Consider the following 24,318-nt stretch of genomic DNA (forward strand, 5'->3'; position numbering starts at 1 on the left):
TTTTATGCTTTGGGTGAGTAAATGTGCCCTGCATCTGAATTGTGGCCTGTCCTGTGTGGGGTCTTGTGTCAAGCGCTGCTTAGATGGGTTTCAGATAGTTATGACACTTATTCAGAGAAAGATGCCATTGATTCATTAAAATTATTATTTGCCTCATAAATAATCCCCCACCTATGCAGCGCACCCACACATCAGTCCCTTTTGAGCTATTCTTCCATTACCCATCATGGGTAGTCCAAGACGCAGGCCGACCCCCACCACCCCACCCATCACACCAAGCTCCTCCAATCGTGTCCACTTCCCAAGAATGTCATGAATAAACATGAGACTGCCAAGGCTATAGCGCAGCTTACCTTTCTGTTATTGGTAAGGGATTCAGAGAGGGGGGATTTGACGAGGGGGTCCAAGCGTCCAACTGAGCCCAGAAAAAGGACTTTTTTGCTTCCTGGCTGGCCATAGGGGTTACCATGGCTGGCAGCCGCAGCGATTGTGGACTTCTGATTGCAGTGCTCATCCTTCAGATTGCATTCTTCAGCTCAGCTCAAGTAAGTCTGCCTCCACTTAACGTGCAGGTATTTTCGCGTTGTCCGACTGGAGTTTGAAGCTTTGCTCCGCGTTAAAGTGAGGATGAAAGGCGTGAAGAGATTGCGCTTTCCCAGTTCTTCCTAGAGATCTTTAGAGGGACCATTAAACTTTTTTGGGGGAGCGCCGGAATTTGCCTGGAGATCAGATGAAAAATAAGCCTTCTCTGTACACTTTGGCAACCTGGTCTACCCGATGTGCTGCAGGACAAAGCGGCCCTTTGTATAGCTTCAAAAGTATGCCGTCTTAATGTCTTTGTAAAGAAGTAATCACCACCAGGGTAAACAATGAAGGAGAATCTCAAAAGCCTATAGAGAAGCATAAAACATAAAATACCGGCTTATTGGGGCATTGTCCGGTATAGTGGACAGCAGTCATCACGCAGTCCAGCACCGCCACACGGGACTTCTGGCAACAGAGCTCGTGTTTCACATAAAAAATAAATGCTATTTTATTTATGTTATACACCTGTTACATCAAGTTTAACGACTTCCATAACTATTTAACGCGCGTGCGTCCTGGCCACTTATTTCTATTACCGCTTAGCACTTGGCGACATAATGCGCACACTTAACGGAACCTGAATAACAAAGCACGGGCTCTACGAGGCTTGGTCATAAATATTATAATAACTACACCGAAAACTCACCGATTTACGCCGGCCTTAGACTCGTTATGTGGTGTTCGTCGTTTGCTGCGCTGGCTTGTCACTTCGCTTGGACCCGTGGAGACACCCGGGCGCTCAGGCAGAATAGAAAATCCAGTGCCGAAGCCCCTGGTGTGCAATCGGCCGATCGGGGGGTGTCTGGATTAAACCCGAGCAAGTAAATGAAACTTTACTCCAGTGAGTTATAAACGCATACATTCTGAGACGTTTTAGGTTAATAAAGCAATGAATTACAAATTGCACCTGTAATAACAAATAATGAACTGAAAATAAAAATTATAATTTGTAGAGAAATAACTTCATAGAGTTTTAATAAACCCATTAATGAGGATTTTCTCTCGCCTGATTCATAGAGATGATGGCTTTGTATGCAGTCAACAGTCATAATGTTACTAATTTTATCAATGTATTATTTTATTAGGACTAAACATGCAATAATAAACTCAAAAAGACAAAACCCTTCATTGACGTTAATGAATAAATACATAAATATAGGGAGTAAAGTTAAGGTATGTAAAGAGGAGGAGGTCAAAACTCTGGAACATTTGAACAAGCGAGTTCTTTGAAACCAAGACAACTTGCAGGCAGGAATAACAAGACAGCCCTTTACAAGGGATGAGGGCAACTGCAGTTCTAGGGGAAAGCTAGAATGATGCTGATTCACATTCTGAAGCAATTTTAAAAATGATTTTCTCACGCACCTTTCAGAGTGAGTGTTAGAGTCATATTCGGAATATTCATCAGAATGCACATGGGATTCAGACTGAGAAAAACAGCCAGTCATATCCTTAGTTAAAATTCTTCATCATTTGTCTTTTTTAAACCCTACATACTCACTATGTGCATCTTACATTTACATTTATTTGCACAGCAGACAATTTTATCCAAAGTGACTTACAAAAGAAGTCTTCATAATCGAGTTTTGACTCTTGGAATATGTGCAATTGTATCGAAATAATACTGAGTTGCTGAGCATTTAAAAGACCCCAGGGTGACACTCAACCCCCATATTGTGGATTGCATAGAGAGTGTCCCAGGGTAATGAGGTCAGTCCACTTCTAATGTCTGCCATGTTCTTCACTCCAAACAGAGAGGCCCAGCTGGTCCCCGAGGTCCACAAGGTGCCAGAGGTCCTGCAGGCGTTCCTGGAATTGATGGCATAGACGTAAGTGGGCTTCTGAACCAAAGTATTTCTCACCTGGTGCTCAAGAGTCTAGGAATACTGTAAATGATTTTAAGGCAATTAAATCCAATTTATCTGATTGGTAGCTTTATGGCCTTTTAATTGTGTGCATATTGAACTGTGATTGTTCTGCAGTAGCCGAGTAATGTTGCTTAGATTATATTAAGTGTTTAGCTTTAACTGCAACTGTTTATAATGTAAACTTCTGTGAAGACTTTATCTGTGACATTTTCAATGTCTTTAGTTATTTTAAAAGATTCTGTGCAAATAACTTTCAATCATGTATTGAACTATTTATTGAATTATTTGTTTGTTTTTTCTTGCATACATAGGGAGAAAGAGGCCCTGATGGCCCTATTGGCCCTCCTGTAAGTACTCAAATTGATCTTAATTTTTTTATTAGCTATAATGATAGTAAATTAATAATGCTATATTATCATATTTTATATATATATATGCTTCTTAATAATTTTAGGGCCCAGATGGGGATGCCGGAAAACCAGGTTCACCAGGAATACCAGGAATACCTGGGGCAGATGTGAGTTATTCATTGTGGTTTCGTTAATTTTTCTTTTTAATAAAACCCAAGTTTTATTATATATATTTCAGTTTAAATGAAAATGCAGTTCTGTAACATGAAAAAGAATATTCAATAGAGATTTCTGAATCGAATTATGGAGGAAAAGCCATTGGGGGTTTTTCTGAAACCACCTTCAGGAGTACGTCTTGGAGGAATGCACTCTGAAGGGAAGCGAGACTTTGAAGAATTTGGTCGTGAAACACTGACCTTTTTGTCTGTGCCTGAAATAAGCAGAGAGTTCAGTGAGTTAATAGACGCCCACTGGGATTAGACTCAAGAAAAGTGAGCAAGCTAGGAGTGCTGAAAAGCGTAACATCTCCTGCTGAGGCTGTGTGGGGCTCTCATTAAGAGTTAATCCTGGGCGGACATAAGCAGCACAAACAAACGGACGGCATGGCCAGCGTCCTAGGGCCAAAATAAGGGGAAAAAACTAAGGGGAAATTTTAGAGTACGCTGGGTGATGTTATTACTTTGTAGGTGTAAAAACATACTGCAAACACGCATATACTGTGTACCCGGAGCTTTAAGCATATACTGTAGACACATGCATGCAAAAATGAAAAGCACACACATCTACATACACACACAGTTTTTCCCATTATAGATACACATCACATATAGCATATTTTATATAAATATTAAAATAGATAATAGTAAATGATATATACATAATTGTAATTTCTGCCCTGCGGTGGACTGACAGCCTCTCCAGGGTGCCTAGTGGCCCATAACGGTCGGATCATTGTCTGGTATTAATATAACATTTCAGATGAACCCAGTGATCTTTGTGTAAGTCCCCGGCCTTGAACCCAATGCTATTACTTTAGGCTGCACCCATCTAAACTTCAACAGATTGACAGATATGAAAGAATTGTGCAAATAATAAAATTAATGTCATTAATTAGACTTCATAAGGAAATATGGTTCTTTCTTTCTTTAGAAAGAAAATTGATGTACAAATTCAAACGAAAAAAGTTCCTCAAATTATACACCATAAGCCAGTTTAGGTCAAGCAAAAAAAAATCAAAGTCTTTTAACTTAAAAAATTAAAAGTCTGTTAACATGAATAAACAAAGCAAAATAACACAAAACACACACTCACAGCGGAACCCTAAGATTGGATTTTCTGGAATGTTTATGCCGGCGCTCTGGATGACATCACACGTTGCACACCCCCAAGTGATTCTAAGAGATCACCATGGCGATGGGTGATGCTTTACTTTAAACAATGCAGCAATACAATAACATCTAAAACTCCTTGAGGTGCAGAACAGCATATTTCATGTAAAAAACATACTTAGACCTCATAGAGAAGGCAGCAAAAAATAAAAGAAAATAGGATATTATATCCGAGACCACTAGGGGTCCCCACTGAGACCCGAAACCCCAGACATAATTACCCCAACTACAGTCCCGGGTCCAAATGACCATTTTTATTTAACTAAATACCTTTAACCAGGCTTCTTCCTCCACAATACAATTTCTTTTCTTCCTCCACTCCTCCCCAGCAAGTGTTGTCCACCACATCTCCTAACTCTGACTCCTCGGGCTGTGTGAGGTGCTCCCTTTTCAAGTGAACCTGAAAGTATTTCTGTTGCTCAATCACTGCCTCCAGGAAGCACTTCCGGGTCAAGCGGAACGATCCAGAGAGAGAGAAGGCTCACCTCCAAATAACTCCCCCTGCTGGCACTCATGGAACCTAACCGGGTGGCCTTAGAGAACCACAACTGCCATTGTCCTCTGTGGGCATCCAAATAGAGACTTGTCAGAAGGGATGTCTTCCTTCAGTCTCCAGTGCTCTTCACTCACCCTGGCCTTCCAAATGGGAAAGGGAACCCACGCTTAGGAGAAGTGGTCGGATCATCTGCTGGCTTGCTGCTGCTGCTGGCGAGCTGCATGTTCTGCTTGTCGCTTGTTTTTGTTTTAAGAGCTGGGAGCACATGAAGTGTGTCTGCCAAAAGCTTTGCAACAACAGCCAGGTTAGATGTCTGTGAATTTGTTTTAAATGTTGTCTCAATGCCTTGTCTTGCGTGATGTTAAAGTGTCTCTTGTGGGACGTCACATTGTCTTCCGAGAAGATCACGTCTCGTCTCCCTAGTCTCCCTCCCAAGATTTTTTTTATAATAGAGAGATATAAACTAGCTGTGTAAGCCCGTGCTGTAAAAAGCACTGGATCCTAGGAACTATTGAAATCGTCAGAAAATAAACTGAAATGTAGTGATGTCAGGTAATTCAAAGGAACTTCTCTGGGCATCTCAATCCTAGGAGGATTTGTTTTGCTGATAGGCTCACCTCACTTGTGCATTAGCGGTGGGAGGAAAAGTAAAAGGGATACCGTTTGCCGATGTTATCGGCTAAGCAACTTTGTCTTTCTTCTGAGGTTTTGTTTGGCTGACGTGCTGACCTCACTTGTGTATTAGCGGCTAAGCAAGTTTTCTGTTTCCTCGGAGGTGAAGCCCTCACCCAAATTCCACTTCTCACTTCCAGACCGGGCAGACACACACACACTTCCATGTGTAGATGTTTATAGGGTGGTCTGCATCTAATTATGCAATTTTCATTACGCTATAACTTATTAAGTTTATTACATAGAGAATTCACAACTGAATGGAGGACAAGTGGGAGATTACACGGAAAATCAATAAATTTATTCAATGTAAATCCATTTTCATTTATTACAAGATATTTTAAACAATTCTTTTGTCTTGCATTGTTTTCCTGCATTGCATTAAAAGTTGCATAATTAGATCTGGACCACCCTATATATAAATATACATATATCTATATACAGTATATATAAATATATATATACTGTATATATATATATAGAGTATATATACTGTATATATATATATATATATATATAGTATATATACTGTATATATATATATATATAGTATATATACTAGGGGGCTGTGCCCCCTGCTCGCTTTGCTCTTCCACTCTGCCACTTCACGTCTGACGGGGGGGAGGGCTGAACACACGCTAAGGAGATGCGGTGAGATCAGCTGCTGTCTTGCTGCTGCTGCTGCCGAGCTGCTTGTTTTGCTTGTCGCGCTGCGTGTCGATCATTTAAAAGCTTGTGCAGCAGCTGTCCTTTTGTCTCACTGACTGGTCTCACGGGACGTTAAAGTGTCTCTGAGAATATCACGCATCGTCTCCTTCCAAGATTTTTTTTATAACAGAAACATATATACAAGATGAGTATCCCTAATCCAAAATGCCCTGGACCAGAAGCATTTTAGATTTTGGAATATTTACATATGCCTAATAAGATATGTTGGGAATACACATGATCAAGAAAGGGAATGCAGTCAAGCAATCTAAATGTTAACTCATGCACATAATAATTCAAATTACCAAGCCTTTTTTATAATTTCTGTTGACGTGACAAATATATTAAACCTCAAAAGTGATGAATATGAATATGATATGTGCCTGGTTATCAAAAACGTGGCTCTAGCTGTGCTGAAAACACATAAAACTGGAGCATCTGTGAAAAAAACAATCAAGAAGATAACAACGTGATGACATTTCCAACACAAAGAAACAATGTTGTCAATGTTATCAAAACAAAAAAGTTTGAATTAGTGTAAGCTGCCCTAATTCGGAGTGCTCGTAAGAAATGTAATGATTTACTTCACGAGGCAGAAGTACATGAAAAAACATGAATAGTTGAGTCAGATATTTGACATATTGAAATGTGTGCTTTAACTTAAATGTTTTAAGTCTAAATACTCTTCATTTTAATAGAAATTTGAAATTTTCACATTCTGATAATGGTCCATAGAGGGCTAGATACCTAATAAAGGATCAAAAATGACATCATATTCGTAATCACTGACCATGAAGCCATCTAAAATAATACTACACCTGCTTATGTTTGAAATTTGTCATTATTAACCTTCAGGGAGTGGCTCTTAAAGAGCTAAGACCACTAATAAAGAATGAAATATCAAAAATATTGTCATATTTGCAATCAGCAGCCTCAAAATAGAATAAAATGATACTCTACATGCCTGTATTACCGATCCCCATTTTTCTGAAGTTTTGTGAAAAGGATAAACTTTGAGCCCTCATATCCCATTTCGGGGTGGTCCCATGGGGTTGGTCGATGAGGCCCACACCAAGTTCTTCTGATCATTTTTGCTGAGGACATCTATTGATTTACTATTTATCATAAGGGTGTAATTTCTTGCACATAATATGGTCCAAAAGTGCCCAAACATTAGTGTTTTTGTGGTCTAGTGGGCTTAAAATAGGGGTAACCATAAAAAGCCTGACATCTTGCATAACCAGACATTAAAATGAGTTGAACAGTATATCATTTGTGTGCGTTTTCTCTTCTCAGCAGGTGCGTAACAATAAAACTGAAGTGGATTTCAAAAAGAAATTCTTATGAACACAATAAAACATTTTCCCATAACTCTCGGTTCACAGCACCTGCACTTACTGTAGAGTCGGTGATGTGTACCAGTAGTTGCTCTTCTGCTAGTGTGGCTCTCATGCTGCCTTGAAGGTCTGTTGTGGTAACCTTTTCAACCCTCTAAAGATGTCTGTCCTAACCATAAAGTGAAAATATGAAAACATTTAGCTTAGGCCATGTTGACCACTCTATTAACCTGCTCGTCTTCTCTGGACGCCTTCTCTCCCACCCGTCTGCTAATGGCTATTGTGTGTGAATGCAAGGTCTCTGGGCTACCAAAAGAGAGCAAAGGGTGACACATAAAAGCAGACAAGCTAACTGCAAAACATGACAGGAAGAAAGACATCCTTAGGGAGATAAAAAAATCAGACCAGGCACGCAAACACAGCAAAGCAGCATTGAGCCTTATCATGGCCTTTAATAAAGACTTAAAAATGGCCTTCGGAGTTTTTAAGTATTCATGAATTGAAGCAATTAACAATCATGTCTATTCTTTTTCTTTCTTTTGCAGGGATTAACTGGCCCTGTTGGAGATGTCGGTCTGGATGGCCCAGTGGGGCAGAAAGTAAGTTTCACAAATTATTCCATTTCTGCTTGACTTAATGCAGGTCTAAAAGAAATAACATTCCGTCCAGCAATGTCTCCTGCTGGGAGCATTCCGGATTTCTCTAATTTACTTTTGTATCTTGGTCACATTATCAGAAATAAATACATTATATAATGTTTTTGGGTCTTTTAAGTAAGAACAACAACAAAAAAAAAAGAGTCTGAGGAAGCAGGACATCTCCAATTTAAAAAGCACACACAGGTACAGTTTGTGAGGTGACGCCCGCGCTACCGGGAATTTGTAAATGACCAAAATACACAGAGAAAGGGACACTTGGGCTGATTAGTGGGTCAAGAATTTAACTCCATGAAGCAATTAAAGGAATTAGTCTCCAATTAATACAATGGCTGGAATTAATGCCATAGTGGTCATGGAAATGCAAATTCCTAGTTGAAATCTTCTAGAACACGGAAATGTCTGAATTAGCATAGCCACTACACCGCCGAGACACCCTCACTATGAAGGCTAATAAAATATTAGGCTATTTACCCTGATGTGTTTAAGCTTTGTAACACACTGGTGAGGCCTCATCTGTGTGCAGTTTTGGTCTCCAGTCTACAAAAAGACATAGCAGCACTAGAAAAGGTCCAGAGAAGAACGACTAGACTGATCACAGGGCTACAGGGGATACGTTATGAGGAAAAATTGAATGAGCTGAACATTTTGAGTTTAGGCCATTAGAGATTAAGTAGTGACATGATTTAAGAAAGGAATTATGTGGATTATGATTATGATTATGAAATCAATTAGTCCAGTGGATCACAACAGTTACTTTAAAACGAGTCCAACAAGAACACCCAGCAAAGCTGGAAACTTGTTAAGGGTAAATTTTGCACAAACATTAACATGTTTCTCTTCACACAATGGACCACAGACACATGAAATAAGTGACCAAGTAGTGTGGTGGATGGTAGGACTCGAAGGACCTTGTTTTGGGGTAATTAGGCAGATGTGATTGGCTGAATGGCCTGTTCTTCACAAACGTTTTTCTCATGTTGTTATATTTAAACTCCTAACACCATAATTCCCATCAATGTGCCTTACTCGAGATAACGCATGTTGATATTGTAGTTTTTGTCATTGAGATATTCTAAAGTCTTACAATGTATTGTTTATTTAGTATATTGAATTGCCCAATTATTTATTTTCTTTCTTTTGCAATGATGTTTACTTACATTTTATTATCACGTTGTGTATACGATTGAAACATTCCATTAAAAGGAAAGTGGAAATATGGCGTTATAAACTCATTGACCCATTGTTGTGCATTTCAGTTTATGGGTGGTGCCATTTCGATGTCATCTTGAGACTTTTGTGGTTTAAGGGCCCTGCAATATGTGTATACCAAAGGCCCCCACTGCACAGATATCTGCGTATTGGATTCACTTTTAATAAAATAACATTGTTCTTCAGAGACAGTTAGAGGAAAACTAAAATAAAGCAGTGCAAGTATCTTTTGCCTCTCTAATGCAAAGAAGAACTCTGGCAAGTTCTGAGGGCTGTTTGAAAGTCACCAGGAGACTAGAAGGCCATCAAATGATAGTGTAAGGCTCAAAAGCTGTTAAGGTGGAGTGGAGGATCTTGGGCTAATGATCTATGTTGGTATCTGGAGGGCTGCAAGTTCAAATCCTGTTACTGTCAGAAGCGATCCAATTCTGCCCGTAACTTGAAAATGGCCTTTTACAATGGCTGACTCTGCATGCCGACCTCCAAAGGTCATGCGAAAAGACGATTTCCCCTCAGAGATTAACTCAGTATATGAAGAAAAAAAAAATCAAAGGACCAAAAGTCAAAATGAGAAAGTATGAAGTCGTCACTCTAAACTAGAAATTTTTGAAATAAGTGTGAGAGAGTTGTGATTTAATTATCCAGAATCTCGGACTCCGATAGACACACAGTGTCAGTTAATAAACCGTTGTGTAGATCGACTTGCAGGACCGCGGCCCTTATTTTTTTTGGAAAGACAGAGATATACACTTATGTAAAGTTTTAGGCAGAAGGATTTCTTCTTTAGCTTCCTCAAGTGGAGCTAGCATTAAAGGATGTGATAAATTAAGTATTTAATTAAGTAACTATTTAACTTATTTCTTTATGTTTCATGACTTTAATTCTATCTGCATTATTGATTTCTGCAAATGCATGTCAAACTTTCTTCTTATTTACATTAACTTTGCTGACAAAACAGTAAAAGTGTTGTGGCTTTGGTATCAGTTGCTCAGTTTCTTTTGCAGTCAGAAAGTTGAATTCTATTTACAGTACCGTTTTTTACATTGCTCAATGGTGAAAGATTTATATTTATCAGCAATTTTAGAGGTAATTCTTACGTCTTGCTAGGTTGGAATCTATTTTTGAATATGATGAAAGAAAGTATTTGTATACTCCCGCTGATATCTCTACAAATACATTTGTTTTGATAAAAATCAATACATGGAAATAAATGTAGCAAATTATTTATGCCATTAATAAAGGTTTGAGTCACTAGATGCAAGATGCAATACAATTATAATGGTCTAATAATAACAGACATGAGTAAGAGATGCAGATTTCTATCCATGAAAAGCAGTTGATTTGTAAATAGGTGTGATGAACTGAAGAAAGGAAGCAGTGTTATCTTGAATAGAGTTATAATTCATCTCACAAACTGGCCAAAGTGGTGTGAGGCCTTCAAAAACAGCACCAGCAAAGCAGGCCCGAATCCCACCAGTCTGCCCAGAGAGAGTGCACCAGAAGCCAGGCCAGCTTCCACTAGAGTGTCTGGCTTTTGTCTACACCAGGCCAAAATGTGCTTCAAAATAAAATAAAAAAAAAAATACTGTGAAATGAGGGGATCACCATCAGCCCCTGGCTTATGCAGAGCAGCAGGGTAACTATATAAACTATAAAAATAGATTTATTTGGAGGAATAGGAAAAATACAAAAAAATATTTTACAGGAACAAATAATAAGTAAAACACACTTGCCTAACAGGCAATTCAAAGAAAACAAGCCCCAATATGAAATCCAAAAGGAAATCCAAGTAGCAAAAGCAGAAAATAATCTAGAAGCAGAGATCAAAATAAAGAAAAATAGAAAACTTCCAAATCCAACCAACATCCACCAGAGCACATTGAAAATAAACTGCCCTGGACTTCAGTTTGTAGCCTGCGTTTAACGGGCTGGGGGCGGTCCCTTAATGGTGATGGACAGGTGGCCCCACCTCTTGAGGATCCATCTATAAAGTACAAGTAACAAAACAGAACTGCAAAAGGCCATAGTTACTACGTAATACGTAAATAGATAATAATAAATTAACAGAATGATAATATAAAAATAATAGAAAACAATTAAAAAAATATAAAAAGGCAAGTCAAGGGAGAAACCCTAACAACAATTATAGAAGTCCCCATGGGTCATAGAAGTTGTTGTTCTTTCTTAAATGTGGCTTTATGATTACAGTGGGAGATACACAATTAAATTCTCCCACCGTTGTGAGTTTATGAGTGTTTGGAATTAAAGAGAGAATGTTGGTCTGGTCGCTCTGATGGCTGTCATACTCAGGGAATAGGTGTTGCTGTGGCGGATCTGCTCCATCTGATGGTGTCCAATGTCAATCCTTAAACGAGCATATTAGGAGACTCAGATTAAGGCATTCTCTGGGTGCCTTGTCTATTCTCTCAGTATATGCTCTGACTGTGGTGAGTGATGTTCTTGGTGAGGAAGACATTTTATTCCCAGCTTCGCTTGGTGGTTGATGGGTGCCTGTGAGGTGACACTCCTCTGGTCATGCATGACTTCAATGCAACCATTGGCACTGACAGGGATGGCTATGAGAATTGTGTTGGTCCCTCATGGGTCTGGCGACCGTGGTGAAAATGTCTCTATGTTCCTTGACTTTGCAAAAGGTCAGGGCCTGTGGATCTCTGGATCCTGGTTCCAGCACCCTGAGCCACATCATTGGATTTGGTACACCAATACTCAAATGCTCTTGGGCAGATGCTGGAGGCTCCTACAGAACTGCTGGGTCTACAGAAGTGCCCGGTTTGTCTTGTTGCTACTTTGAAGCTCCAGCTTAGGATCAGTAGGCTACCACCTACTAGGAGAATGAGGCTGGACCTGCCCAGACTCCAAGATAAGACTGTTTCTAATGAGTTTGCATGCAGTTTGTTGTGAGGAACTTGCAGACTTGGGTGCAACTGCTGATCCTAAGGTGATATGAGAGACCTTCTGTGGCAAAGACCTTGAAGGTTGTTGAGGGTTGTATTGGTGTTGCTGGCATTCCCAGAAGGTGGTGTTTCATCTCACAGGGCACCCTGGATATGATAGGCACGGCTTGATGGCAACTCCGGTCTCTACCGGGAACTGAGATGGATGGCTGCGAGGGCTCTGAGGGCAGATAAGGAGATGTCTGTTAGAGGAATCTATGAACAAGAAACACACCATCTATGGTCTAGTAATCTGTGCCCTGCTTACAGAGGAATCGAAACATTACGCACATCTGAATCTGTTCCTCAGAGAGTCGCAGCCAGGGTTGGTAACGGAGCGGATGACAGCGCAATTGTGACCCGCTGGACTGGCTACTTTCAGCAGCTGTTTAAAGCTGAAAAATAAACCACATAAACAATCATGAAATACGCAAAAATACACGTATGACAATGTGACATCATTGTAGCAGAGCACAGTGCCAGCACATGCAGCACATATGGACTGAAGCTCTTTTACACGGCTGTTTATTGGTTTGCTATTCTGGCAAGGATCAAAATAAAGCTTCTTTTTATAGGGTGCACCTGCGTGGGATGTTAATGACACTCGTATAACAGTCACCCGATTACCGCTGATGGGACTGCTTTGTTGTTACTGTTGCTGTCACAGTTGCCGGTGCCTCCACTACAATTTAATACCATTGTAGTCAGTATATGTTAGCCAAGATTATATCAATTTCAACCATTCCCTCAATCACTAGATTGTGTTCCTCAAAATCAGTGATGTTCTCAATGGCTATGAACGGTGTTGCTTCATACAGTAACTCAATATCCTAACTCCATCACTTGTAGTCTTCTTGTTATTTCCAGAATGAGTCTCTTTTGGCCTGAAGTCTTTAATGTTTAAACAGCTCTCATGCAGGAAGGCTACCTTTTTTTCTTGAAACCTTCAATATTACTCATTTAATGATTTATGTATTTTATTGAGTCTTTATTTTAGAATTCATTTTCTATTAAAATGGTGTCTTTTAAATCTGTTTTGGTGTAAAATAATAAGGTGTTTCAGATGCTGAGCTCTGCAATCCATGATGCTTCAGAACGGTTGTCTGGGACTAATGAATAAAACTTGTTGTTTTGCCAACAATGTTAATATGTCACAGACCAGAACAGAAAAGGAAAGGGATCAGAAGATGGAATTGTAACCAAAACACTTGCTGAGGTGAAATCCAGAAAGCCGAAAAATCATGTGACAAATCCAATTAATAATGCTAGAAGGCCAAGCAAGAATATTTTTCAAAGTAACCAGGAGAAAAGATGTAGTCAAAAATCAAAAAAGAGTTGAAAACTGAGATATCAACTGCACTGTTAATAATAATAATACATTTTATTTAATAGGCGCCTTTCTTCGCACTCAATGAAATTAAACAACATTAGTCCAATTAAAACAAAGAGAATGATAAATTAAAAAGCAATAATTAGTAAACAAACAAAGATAACTGGCAGTAACAGTACAAAATTCACAATTGCTATGCCAGTTTGAAAAGATAAGTTTTGAGGGTAGTTTTAAAATGTGCTATTGAATCGAGCTGATGTATATGAGAGAGAAGAGAATTCCCGAGTTGAGGAACACTATGAGAGACGCTCGAGCTCCCATAGCACAGAGTTTGATGTGTGGTACAGAAAGTACAGCTGCAGATAAGAATCTGAGTGAGCGAGAGGGGAGTGTAAGTCTGTAGGAGATCGATGAGGTTGTGGAGAGCTTTAAATGTTAAGAGCGGTATTTAGTATTGTATTCTGTAGTTAACAGGGAGCCAGTGAAGTTGAGAGAGTATAGGTGTAGTATGTTCAGTGGATTTAGAACAGCAGGTTATTATCCTGGCAGCAGAATTTTGAAGAAGTTGTAAGCGATGGATATGTTTTTGTGGGACGACAGATAGAATAGCATTACAGTAATCTATACGTGAGGTGACAACATTGTAGCAGAGCACAGTGCCAGCATGTGCAGCACATATGGACTGAAGCTCTTTTACTCGGCTGTTTATTGGTTTGCTATTCTGGCAAGGATCAAAATAAAGCTTCTTTTTATAGGGTGCACCTGCGTGGGATGTTAATGACACTCGTATAACAGTCACCATTAACCGATACTTCAGTACTGTGTTGCGTAAGAACAGGACGAAGTCTAGAAATGTTTCAGAGATGGAAGGCAGTTGGAGAAACGTTACTTATATGGGAAGAAAAAGAGAGAGTACTATAAAGAATGATGCCCATGCTCTTCACCTGGGTAGAGATGTTTATGTTAATATTGTTAATTAAAATAGAAGACTGGTTAACCTTAGCAAATGTAGATTTAGAACCAATGAGGAGCACCTCAGTTTTATTGCTGTTTAGTTGGAGAAAATTGTGAGTCATCCATGTCTTTATGTCTGTTACCAAAGTCAAATGAAAAGTCAAAGATCAAACTCAAAATGTGAAGCATGAGTTGAAACCTGGAAAAAGGTGTTAGAAATTAAGTTTTAGAAGCACAGAAATGACTGGAAAAAAAAGGTGTTCTGAATCCGTAAACTCGGAAGAAGAAATTCCCAAAACAGTGACTCACGACCTCTGATGACACCCCTCTTGAATAACCATCGGATAGATAACCAAAATGGTGGTGAAAATGTCCCAAATAAATGAGCATCATCTAAAATAAGACTCTGACCATAAAACTGACGTTAAATTCAGAATCAGGAGCTGAAAAGAATCCAAAACAAATGTTGAGACTCACAAAAAGACAAACACGGCAAAAATGAAATAAAGACCTAATTCATAACACCAATATGTGATCAAAACTTGAAACTCCTAGCCAAAAAGTTTATGAATTGAAGAATATTTTGAAAGAGCACTCGTGAAAGGCTGGCACAAATATTGTAACACTGATGGCGTCGCTTGTCACGATTTCTGGGAGATGCAACCCTATAACAGGATGAGGTATCCTGTTAGCAAGATGGTAGTGGCAGTGCCCAGTAAAAAAACAATATGATATATAATGATAAAACAGCAGTACACGTCTCAAAACAAACTACTTTAGAAAAACCAACCGCTGGGGCTCCATTAGAACTGCATGATGCCTCACTGGGACTGGGACAGCCAAGTCAGATGTTTTCTTTATTTTTTAATTCTCTTCCTCTTCAGTCACTCTAGTGTTTGTTCAGACTACAGTATAATGTGCATGTGTATATTTAGTTGTCTATCAGTGTATGTATCTATTTATTTAAAGAGCTTCTGTAGAAATCCAAATGGCCCCCTGGGGATAAAATAAAGTTCTAAAGTTCAAAATATCAAGATCTAAAGCCTTAGAAAAACAATGCAAAATCTTAAAGACAAATTTATTGAACCCAAGAAAATATGAAAAATTTACAGAGTATCCAGCACTTGCTCTCTTTCTCCCAGCACTCCCACGACCCCTGAATGTCCCCTGATATCCCACCAAGTAAAGCACACCACAGACACACAACGTTCTGCCCCAACAATCCTCTCTAGAGCAGTTACCCACATATTGATAATACAGTTACATTTTTTAGTGAGGGAAGGAACCCAGGCATAACCAAATTATTCAAATATATTAAATGTCAAATACTACTAATTGCAATTAAGCATTAGTCATTGAAATGAGCACTTTTAATTAACAGTATTTTTCTTTTCTTTAAAGGGTGAACCAGGGGCACCTGGACCGCGTGGGACAGCGGTGAGTAGAAATCTCTTTTTCTTTAAACAGAACATAAAGAACATTGATTTTTTGTGGGGGTTAAGCAATATGGGGGCAGGACGAGGCCTTATGGAAACAAGGCTGCTCCGTCTGTCATGTTACGTTTCTGCTTCAGCTAGGCTCGATTTCAGTAGCCCTCAAAGACACCATTGTTCTATAATTATGAAAGTTTTATTTTGATCTCCTTGACCCCCTGTTTCTACTTGGCTTTTTCAGAAATTCCTTTTTTCTGTCTTAAACCTCTGAGCTGCTGGCGTTTATCTCGGAGACTAAAGTTTGTCAGGGATGTTCTTCATGCTTTTGACACTGCCTGTTCAATATGGGCCTTCCATCTCCTATCTTTCCTCAAAATCTTTGCCTGTGCTCCAATTGGACAAAACATAAACAAATATAACCAATTGTATCTCTCAAATGTTGTAAGCCATCTTGGATAAAGGTGTCTGCCAAATAATTAATAATAATGGTGGAAACATACAGATTCAATACCAAGAGATGACCTTGCATAGAGTAAACTTTTATAAACCTTTCTTTAGCCATGACAGACACTAAGCACGCTATCATACATGTATTGTTGACTTACCGTCTTGAGCCCTGTGATGGACTTGTGCCCTACCCATTACCCATTGCTGGTTCCTGCCTTGTTCCTGATGCTGCCACACCAGGCCCCAGCTCCCTGAAACCACATCCTGTTATCCGGAGCTCAGTTATGAGTGATGTGACAGAAGATAAGCGATTATTACACACTTTATGAGTTTGTAAGTCTACCTCTTCATGGCTGAGATGTTGTTACTTATCAAAGCGTCCACTTCACAATAACAACACTTGCTGTACATTTGATCAGGGTAGACCTAGCAGAGTATAAATTCCATATACTGATTTGCGGCAAATGTGGCATCCTATGGCAGCGCTGCATTTAAAGTTGCTGAGCTCTTCAGTTTGAGCAATTCTACTGCCAATGTTTGTCAATGCAGATTACTTGGCTGTGTGTATTGATTGTATGTATCTGTTAGCAATGCATACAGCTGAAACACCTCAAGTCTGTAATTTAGAGGAGAGCTCACATACTTTTATCCATTTAGTGTATTATCTATATTAATAAAAGGCAAAGCCCTCACTGACTCACTCACTGACTCACTAACTCATCACTAATTCTCCAACTTCCAGTGTAGGTAGAAGGCTGAAATTTGGCAGGCTCATTCCTTACAGCTTACTTACAAAAGTTAAGCAGGTTTCATTTCGAAATTCTACACGTAATGGTCATAACGGTCAACAACATCCGCCATGTTGAACTTTCTTATTCATGGCCCCATCTTCACGAAATTTGGTATTTGGCTTCCCTGCGCTAACCGAAACCAATGTACATACTTATTTCGGTGGTATGACGCCACTGTCAGCCGCCATATTGAACTTTCCAACGTCACTAATTCTCCAACTTCCCGTGTAGGTAGAAGGCTGAAATTTGGCAGGCTCATTCCTTACAGCTTACTTACAAAAGTTAAGCAGGTTTCATTTCGAAATTCTACACGTAATGGTCATAACGGTCAACAACATCCGCCATGTTGAACTTTCTTATTCATGGCCCCATCTTCACGAAATTTGGTATATGGCTTCCCTGCGCTAACCGAAACCAATGTACATACTTATTTCGGTGGTATGACGCCACTGTCAGCCGCCATATTGAACTTTCCAACGTCACTAATTCTCCAACTTCCCGTGTAGGTAGAAGGCTGAAATTTGGTACTTATTTCGGTGGTATGATGCCACTGTCGACCGCCATATTGAAATTTTCAACGGTCTTTGTTACTTATGGGCCCATCTTCAAGAAATTTGGTACGCGGGTTCCCAACGCTAACTGAATCCTACTTACGTACATATATACGTCCATAGCCTGCAGTTCGGTCACCGTGTGAGGCAGCATTGGGTCCCCCATCCCAACGCCTCCCACGTTGTTGGCTGCCTGCCTATATAAGGCCGTCCGTCGCTCTGGTCTCTACATTCCCTTCCTTGCTTCGCCACGGGATTCACGTCTCTCTGCTGATAACTGGAGCCTTTTTATTTATTCCATGGCTTCTCCGCTGTTTTATTGTTCGTTTATTACGATTATAGTTATTATGTAGGTATTTTAGACTTACTTTACATTGTTCAGGTACCCATTTCCTTTATCATTCCAACCGTACCCCCATTAACATGTCTATCAAGGTGATCACCATCGATCAATGAACTGTCACTTACCAAGTGGTTTCCATACCCAGAGATGGCACCTGCCTTTTCCGTTCTCTTTGTTACATATTGCACGGCCATATCAGGCTCACTCTTGATATCCAGAGGGACATTGTGTCTTATGTATTGAATGACTGGGACAGGTTCAAGGTGTGGACTGATGACGGTACAGGAGATAATTATACTACACAGGAGCACTAGAAGAGTGAAATGCTTAAGCCCTTCACCTATGGTTCTGCATGTGAGTTGATGGCTGCCGCTGAATTGTTCGGTTGTCGCTTTCAAGTGTACCGAAATGGCCAAATATTTTACACCTTTCGAAACCGCCAATGCCTCTTAAACATCTTAGATTGACAAGTGACGATTTCAGTAGTGGACACTTTGATGTTTAGGAATGTTTAAACTCTCAAAAGCTGGATGTGAAGTTATCAATAAAACTGGTTGTATGCTTACAACGCTTGACAGATGCCGAATGTCTCTTCAACACAAGTCCTACAAACACTGTCGTAATTGAAACAAACCATGAAACTCAAACCAATTATGACAGCGGCAATCCAAGCTGTGAGATTTGAAACAAGATTACTGTTCACATGGCCAACTGTACGTTGCATGCTCAAGAGTAAGCTCTGTGCACAGCTTGGTCATGTTACAACCGGAGGGCCGAACTCACAATGTGGTATACAAAGAGATCCTTAACAAATAATTATTGGTATATTTTCCCTCAGTGTAAAAAGGTTTCATTTTCTTCTTAATAAAAATTATAAGGCAGTACGAAGCGCGGGTATTTTGCTAGTCTTTATATATAATACGCTACCGTGGCTGTTCGTTTGTCTGTCCAGGATTTTAAAATACTTGTAGCTTGCAAACCGTTCGACCTATTGACCTGAAATTTGGTACACATATATTACGTGACGTCTACTATGTGCTTTCGGGGTGATGATTGACCTCCACGGTTATTCCTTTTAATATTTTAAATTAATTTTATTGTAGAATCAACTCTCGGCAGCAGCTAGCAGGGTGGCCAAACGGTACATGTGTATGGGCGCCGTTCTCATCCCTACCACCTTCGCCATCACTTCTCCTACCTCTTCATATCTTAAATAATTCTAGAGGCAGATTGAAGACTTAAGTGCCACCTTAAGTGAAATATCAAGGAAATGTACTAAGTGCAACACAAACACTGACTTAAATCAGTTAGAACACGAAAAGACGCCAACGGAAGAAGAGAAGCTGCGGGCCGCTAGGGTGGAGAAAAGAAGAGCTGATCAGAAAGCAGCAAGCGCATCAACCTCTGAGCAAACAAATACTAAATGTACAGACAAAGAGCATTAAAACTATAAGTGCTTAAGTCAAGTGTATTCACTGCATGTTATTGTGCAGTGTGCCATTACTGGAGTATAATAATATGTTTTTTTTATGGAGAAAAAATGCTCAATACAGCATTCATTCTTATATGTTTCCTGTAGATGAGACAGGGCACATGTGTGCTCTAAGCAGCATGGACGGATGTCCTTGATATCATCTCTGTCCCTGGCACTTCTTTAGGATGGCAGTCATCATAACTGACATCATAATTGGCAAAGTGGGCATCGTACTACTAGAACACCACAGCAACCATCACACAACACAACACAAAGTCTGCATGCAGCATGAAATAACTTTACTTAAACATAAAATGTGTAATTACAGCATGAAACACATAAACCTATGTGAGTTACTGTAAATTGTGTTAAATGTATACTTCAAAATGCAAAAAAAGTGCACCCGTGTTAACACACGTGTTATGCGTATGCCGAGGTGTGAATCAGGCCTTCCAGTACTCACACACACACTAACAGTCAGTATTCAAAGTGGAAGTCTGTTTAGTCAGCCGTCCTCTAAGCTCAGCAATGCCAAGCATTTCTCTTTTTCCAGGATCCCAAGAATTCCCTCCTCCTCTCTATCGGGAGCGACACTCATTTCATATGTTTAGCATAAGTCTATCCTCACAGAGAAGGAGGGCTTTTCCAAATGAGTATTGACATGTTGCTCCTCAGCCTCACCCCTTGCTCAGTTTCATCTCTTTCCATTTATGTCCATTTCCACCAAGCTGTTCATCTTTAGTTCCATCCTTACGTCTTTTTGAGTGTGCTGAAGAGTTCTGTCTCCCTCTGTCCCTGTCAGGTTGTGCAGTGTCGTGTTCCTGATGGTCTCTTTTTCTGCTCTTTCTTCTTCTGTGTGTCCTGCCTTTATACTAAAGACCACCAGGGCCTGATGTTACATGGGATGTTTGCATTCCTGGAGTGAGAACTGGTAATTGAATACCAGACACTGTTTTGCTTTGATTGTCTTCCTCAAGAACCTTTCATTTGTTTCATCCGCTTGTCATCAGAGTTATTTGGAAATTAATAGAATTATTATGATGTTAGTGTTCGACTGTATTGATAGTGTTGTCAAATTCAGCTTGATAGTTTAATGATTTAAACCAATTCTGTTTTGATTCAGTTTACTGGTGTTATTTTTACGAACCTTGACTAACACATTTCTAATGAATTATGATTTCTTTCTTGTAATCATTTTGGATTTCTTTCATTGGTCAATGTTATCATTTTGGCTTTAATGATGTGCTGAAGCAATAAACATATTGTTTTCTTTTTCAGAGTTCAGGCCCAGATGGACCCCCTGTAAGTCTCTACTCCTCTTTTTAGATTTTGTTGCTTATAGCTTATATGCTAGAAACCTGTAAATCCAGCTGACGGGTGTTAGCGCCTTTTACTCTGGGCTCCCTGCTTGTCTCTTGATTACGTATGAAATCTCTACAGAATAACCATCCATATTAGCTTATACTGTATAAAACCTGTTGTCTTCTGTTTGCTTGTAGGGGCCACCAGGACCTGGGGGACTGCCAGGAGAACTGGGACGCATTGGACCCGTTGTGAGTAGATATCTTCAGATCATTACAACATTGACAGTTTTACTTATTGGTATTAAGTAAAGGTCGGATATAAAAAAAAGGATTTTTTGAGCATTTATGTTAGAGGCCAATAAACCACATCAAAGCTTAAAATTATTCTTATTGAAATATTCACATCTGACACACTTGGAAATTTTTACAACTTGTACGCATGGTTAAAAAATTTTTGTTACAAGAATTTAAGAAAATAATTCATAAATGAGGGTCAGGGTGAAATGGAACAAGAAGGCATAGATCGGAGCCGCTTATAAAATTATTAATGAACGAAATGTGCCTGTGGTGGGCTGGCACCTTGCCCGTGGGTTTGTTTCCTGCCTTGCGCCCTGTGTTGGCTGGGATTGACTCCAGCAGACCCCCGTGACCCTGTAGTTAGGACATAGCGGGTTGGATAATTGATGGATGGAAGAAATGTGCAAGCAAAGCGATCTTAAGGACTTGCAAAATAAAGCCTGACACACATTCAGTTGTGGCATAAAACATTTATGGCAATGACAACAACGTTTAAACATTAGTGGAATGAAGCAGAGACTCTACGCTTAGGCACTCAACGCAGTGTCAGCCGGTCTGTAAAACAAATAGAACGGCAGTCATTAGGTGAATTAGAAACAACTGAAACAAAATCAGGAAATACAGCAGTGGGCTCTTTGTGAAAGGCAAATGAGACCATTAGTTTATTTTTTAGCCCACATTTGGATGTTAACAAAGCAACAAACTGGCTTACAACAATAGTTACGGTTAACTTACTAACATACATATGAAGAACAACCAGTATAAATTTCAGATCGCAATATGCACCTACACAAGTATACTGTCACCTTATGAAAGGAGATCATTGCAGTTTTTCTTAATTTGGTTTAAAGTCCTCAAAGTGTAACAACTTTAAATGGAGAACATTTCAAAAGCATATATAATTAAACATACCTCATGCAAAAACCTGCACACCACGCTATGTAGCTGGTAAATGTGTTACTGTTTCATCCACCTGTTTAATAATGAATTACGTTATTAGTTACTTTTAATAAAAACAAACTGTGACTGTTCAAAACTGTCCACAAGCAATATCACAAACTTAATACTATGACATTAGCACAATTAGCAGCAATCTTTGTGGAAATTTTCCCCTATTTTTTCCTAGCATACATATACATGTAGCGATAGTAAGGAGCAGGTTGAGGAGACCCTGGAGAGGTGGAGATATGCTCTAAAGAGGAGAGGAATGAAGGTCAGTAGGAATAAGACAGAATACATGTGTGTGAATGAGAGGGAGGTCAGAGGAATGGTGAGGTTACAGGGAGTAGAGCTGGTGAAGGTGGATGAGTTGAAATACTTGAGATCAACAGTACAGAGTAATGGGGATTGTGGAAGAGAAGAGAAAAAGAGAGTGCAGGCAGGGTGGAATGGGTGGAGAAGAGTGTCAGGAATGATTTGTGACAGACGGATATCAGCAAGAGTGAATGGGAAGGTCTATGGGACGGTAGTGAGACCAGCTATGTTATATGGGCTGGAGACGGTGGCAGTGACCAGAAAGCAGGAGACAGAGCTGGAGGTGGCAGAGTTAAAGATGCTAAGATTTGCACTGAGTGTGACAAGGATGGACAGGATTAGAAATGAGGACATTAGAGGGTCAGCTCAGGTTGGAAGGTTGGGTGACAAAGTCAGAGAGGCGAGATTGCACTGGTTTGGATATGTGCAGAGGAAAGATGCTGAGTATATTGGGAGAAGGATGTTAAGGATAGAGCTGCCAGGGAAGAGGAAAAGAGGAAGACCTAAGAGAAAGCTTATGGATGTGGTTTAGAGGACATGCAGGTGATGGGTGTAACAGAGCAAGATGCAGAGGACAGAAAGATATGGAGGAAGATGATCCGCTGTGGTGACCCCTAACGGGAGCAGCCGAAAGAAGTAGAAGAAGAAGATACATATGTGTATATATATATATATATATATATATATATATATATATATATATATATAGTAAGAGGAAGACAAGACCACAATAAAGGTTTGTGTACCACTCTGGTCACGCCATACAACTGAATGTTTAAAAACAAAGAAAAACACACAATAATGGCTAATACATCTTCACAGACATAAGTTCATAACAGAACTGACTCAAGAGTTTTAGGTTTTATCCCTTCCAGCCGGAAGAGGAGGGTCCATGTGAATGGGCACTGGACATGACGTCAGTGGTGGTATAGTTGTCAATCTTCTAGTCCAACCCCTGAAACAGCAGGAAATTACAATCACTAGAGCCTTTAAGCTGTCTCTTATGCACAGGTTCTCTTCCACTGTCCATCCAATATGATGACCTCCTGCTTGGGTAAGGAACCGCTGACCATCCCAGCCAGGATGCCAGCCTGACCTTGCCTTCTATGACTACAGTGAACCCTCGTTTATCACGGTTAATCCGTTCCAGACTCTACCGTGATAAATGAATTTTTGCGAAGTAGGATTCTTTATTTATAAATCGAATATTTTTGCAGTTAGAGTATAGAAAACCTGTTTACGACCTTCTAAATACGCTTTTTAACATTATTAGAGCCCTCTAGACATGAAATAACACCCTTTAGTCAGCATTACACTCGTATTACCCAATATATTAGACAAAATAAGAGAAAATAAGACATATTAGACGTTGCAAATATCATATTACTATGCACACTCGCCTTTTAAGGCGACCGACTTTTATCCTCAATTTTTGTGCGCTCCATGTGTACATCAGGCATGTAAGTGTAGGGAATGAGAACATCAAAGTGCCCATTCATAACATCTCCTGAAAACCTTTTTTTATCCCCTCAAGTACCTGTCCAAGTCGTACAATGTCAGCCCGAATCTGTACCGCTAAAGACGGAGTTTCATGCACTAAATAAGCTATAGATGAGAATAAGCAAGCACCATCTCTCCTGATATTTACTACGTGGTGAGGCATTTGTACTCCATCAACATTAATTATTTCCAGAGACATTATTTTGTCTATTTTCCGCGCATCGCGCACAAAAGCAAGGGAACGATGACAGCACCAGAACTCTGCTCACATCGCGTCGCTGTGATAAGCGGAATACTCACGGGACAGAAGGACAATCCCGAACGCTTTTATATAGTAGATTATTGTACTGTACATTTAATTGCACACAAACACACACAGTTCTTACACACAACCACTAACCTATGAAGGCACGG

At 39.7% G+C, this 24,318-nt stretch overlaps 1 protein-coding gene across 1 annotated transcript in view; it reads left to right on the top strand.

Annotated features, from left to right (window-relative positions):
• The first annotated feature begins 374 nt into the window (after nucleotides 1–374).
• Nucleotides 375–24,318, top strand: part of col9a1b (collagen, type IX, alpha 1b) — a 118,018-nt gene continuing 94,074 nt past the window's right edge. The window contains exons 1-8 of the mRNA XM_039737772.1: nucleotides 375–545; nucleotides 2,340–2,414; nucleotides 2,765–2,800; nucleotides 2,908–2,970; nucleotides 7,950–8,003; nucleotides 15,912–15,947; nucleotides 20,828–20,851; nucleotides 21,049–21,102. Of these exons, the coding sequence (XP_039593706.1) occupies nucleotides 468–545; nucleotides 2,340–2,414; nucleotides 2,765–2,800; nucleotides 2,908–2,970; nucleotides 7,950–8,003; nucleotides 15,912–15,947; nucleotides 20,828–20,851; nucleotides 21,049–21,102 (420 nt within the window). The 5' untranslated portion in view covers nucleotides 375–467. The remainder of the gene's footprint in view (nucleotides 546–2,339; nucleotides 2,415–2,764; nucleotides 2,801–2,907; nucleotides 2,971–7,949; nucleotides 8,004–15,911; nucleotides 15,948–20,827; nucleotides 20,852–21,048; nucleotides 21,103–24,318) is intronic.

The sequence above is a fragment of the Polypterus senegalus genome, chromosome 16 (assembly GCF_016835505.1).
Source record: "Polypterus senegalus isolate Bchr_013 chromosome 16, ASM1683550v1, whole genome shotgun sequence".
Taxonomy (NCBI): Eukaryota; Metazoa; Chordata; class Cladistia; order Polypteriformes; family Polypteridae; genus Polypterus; species Polypterus senegalus.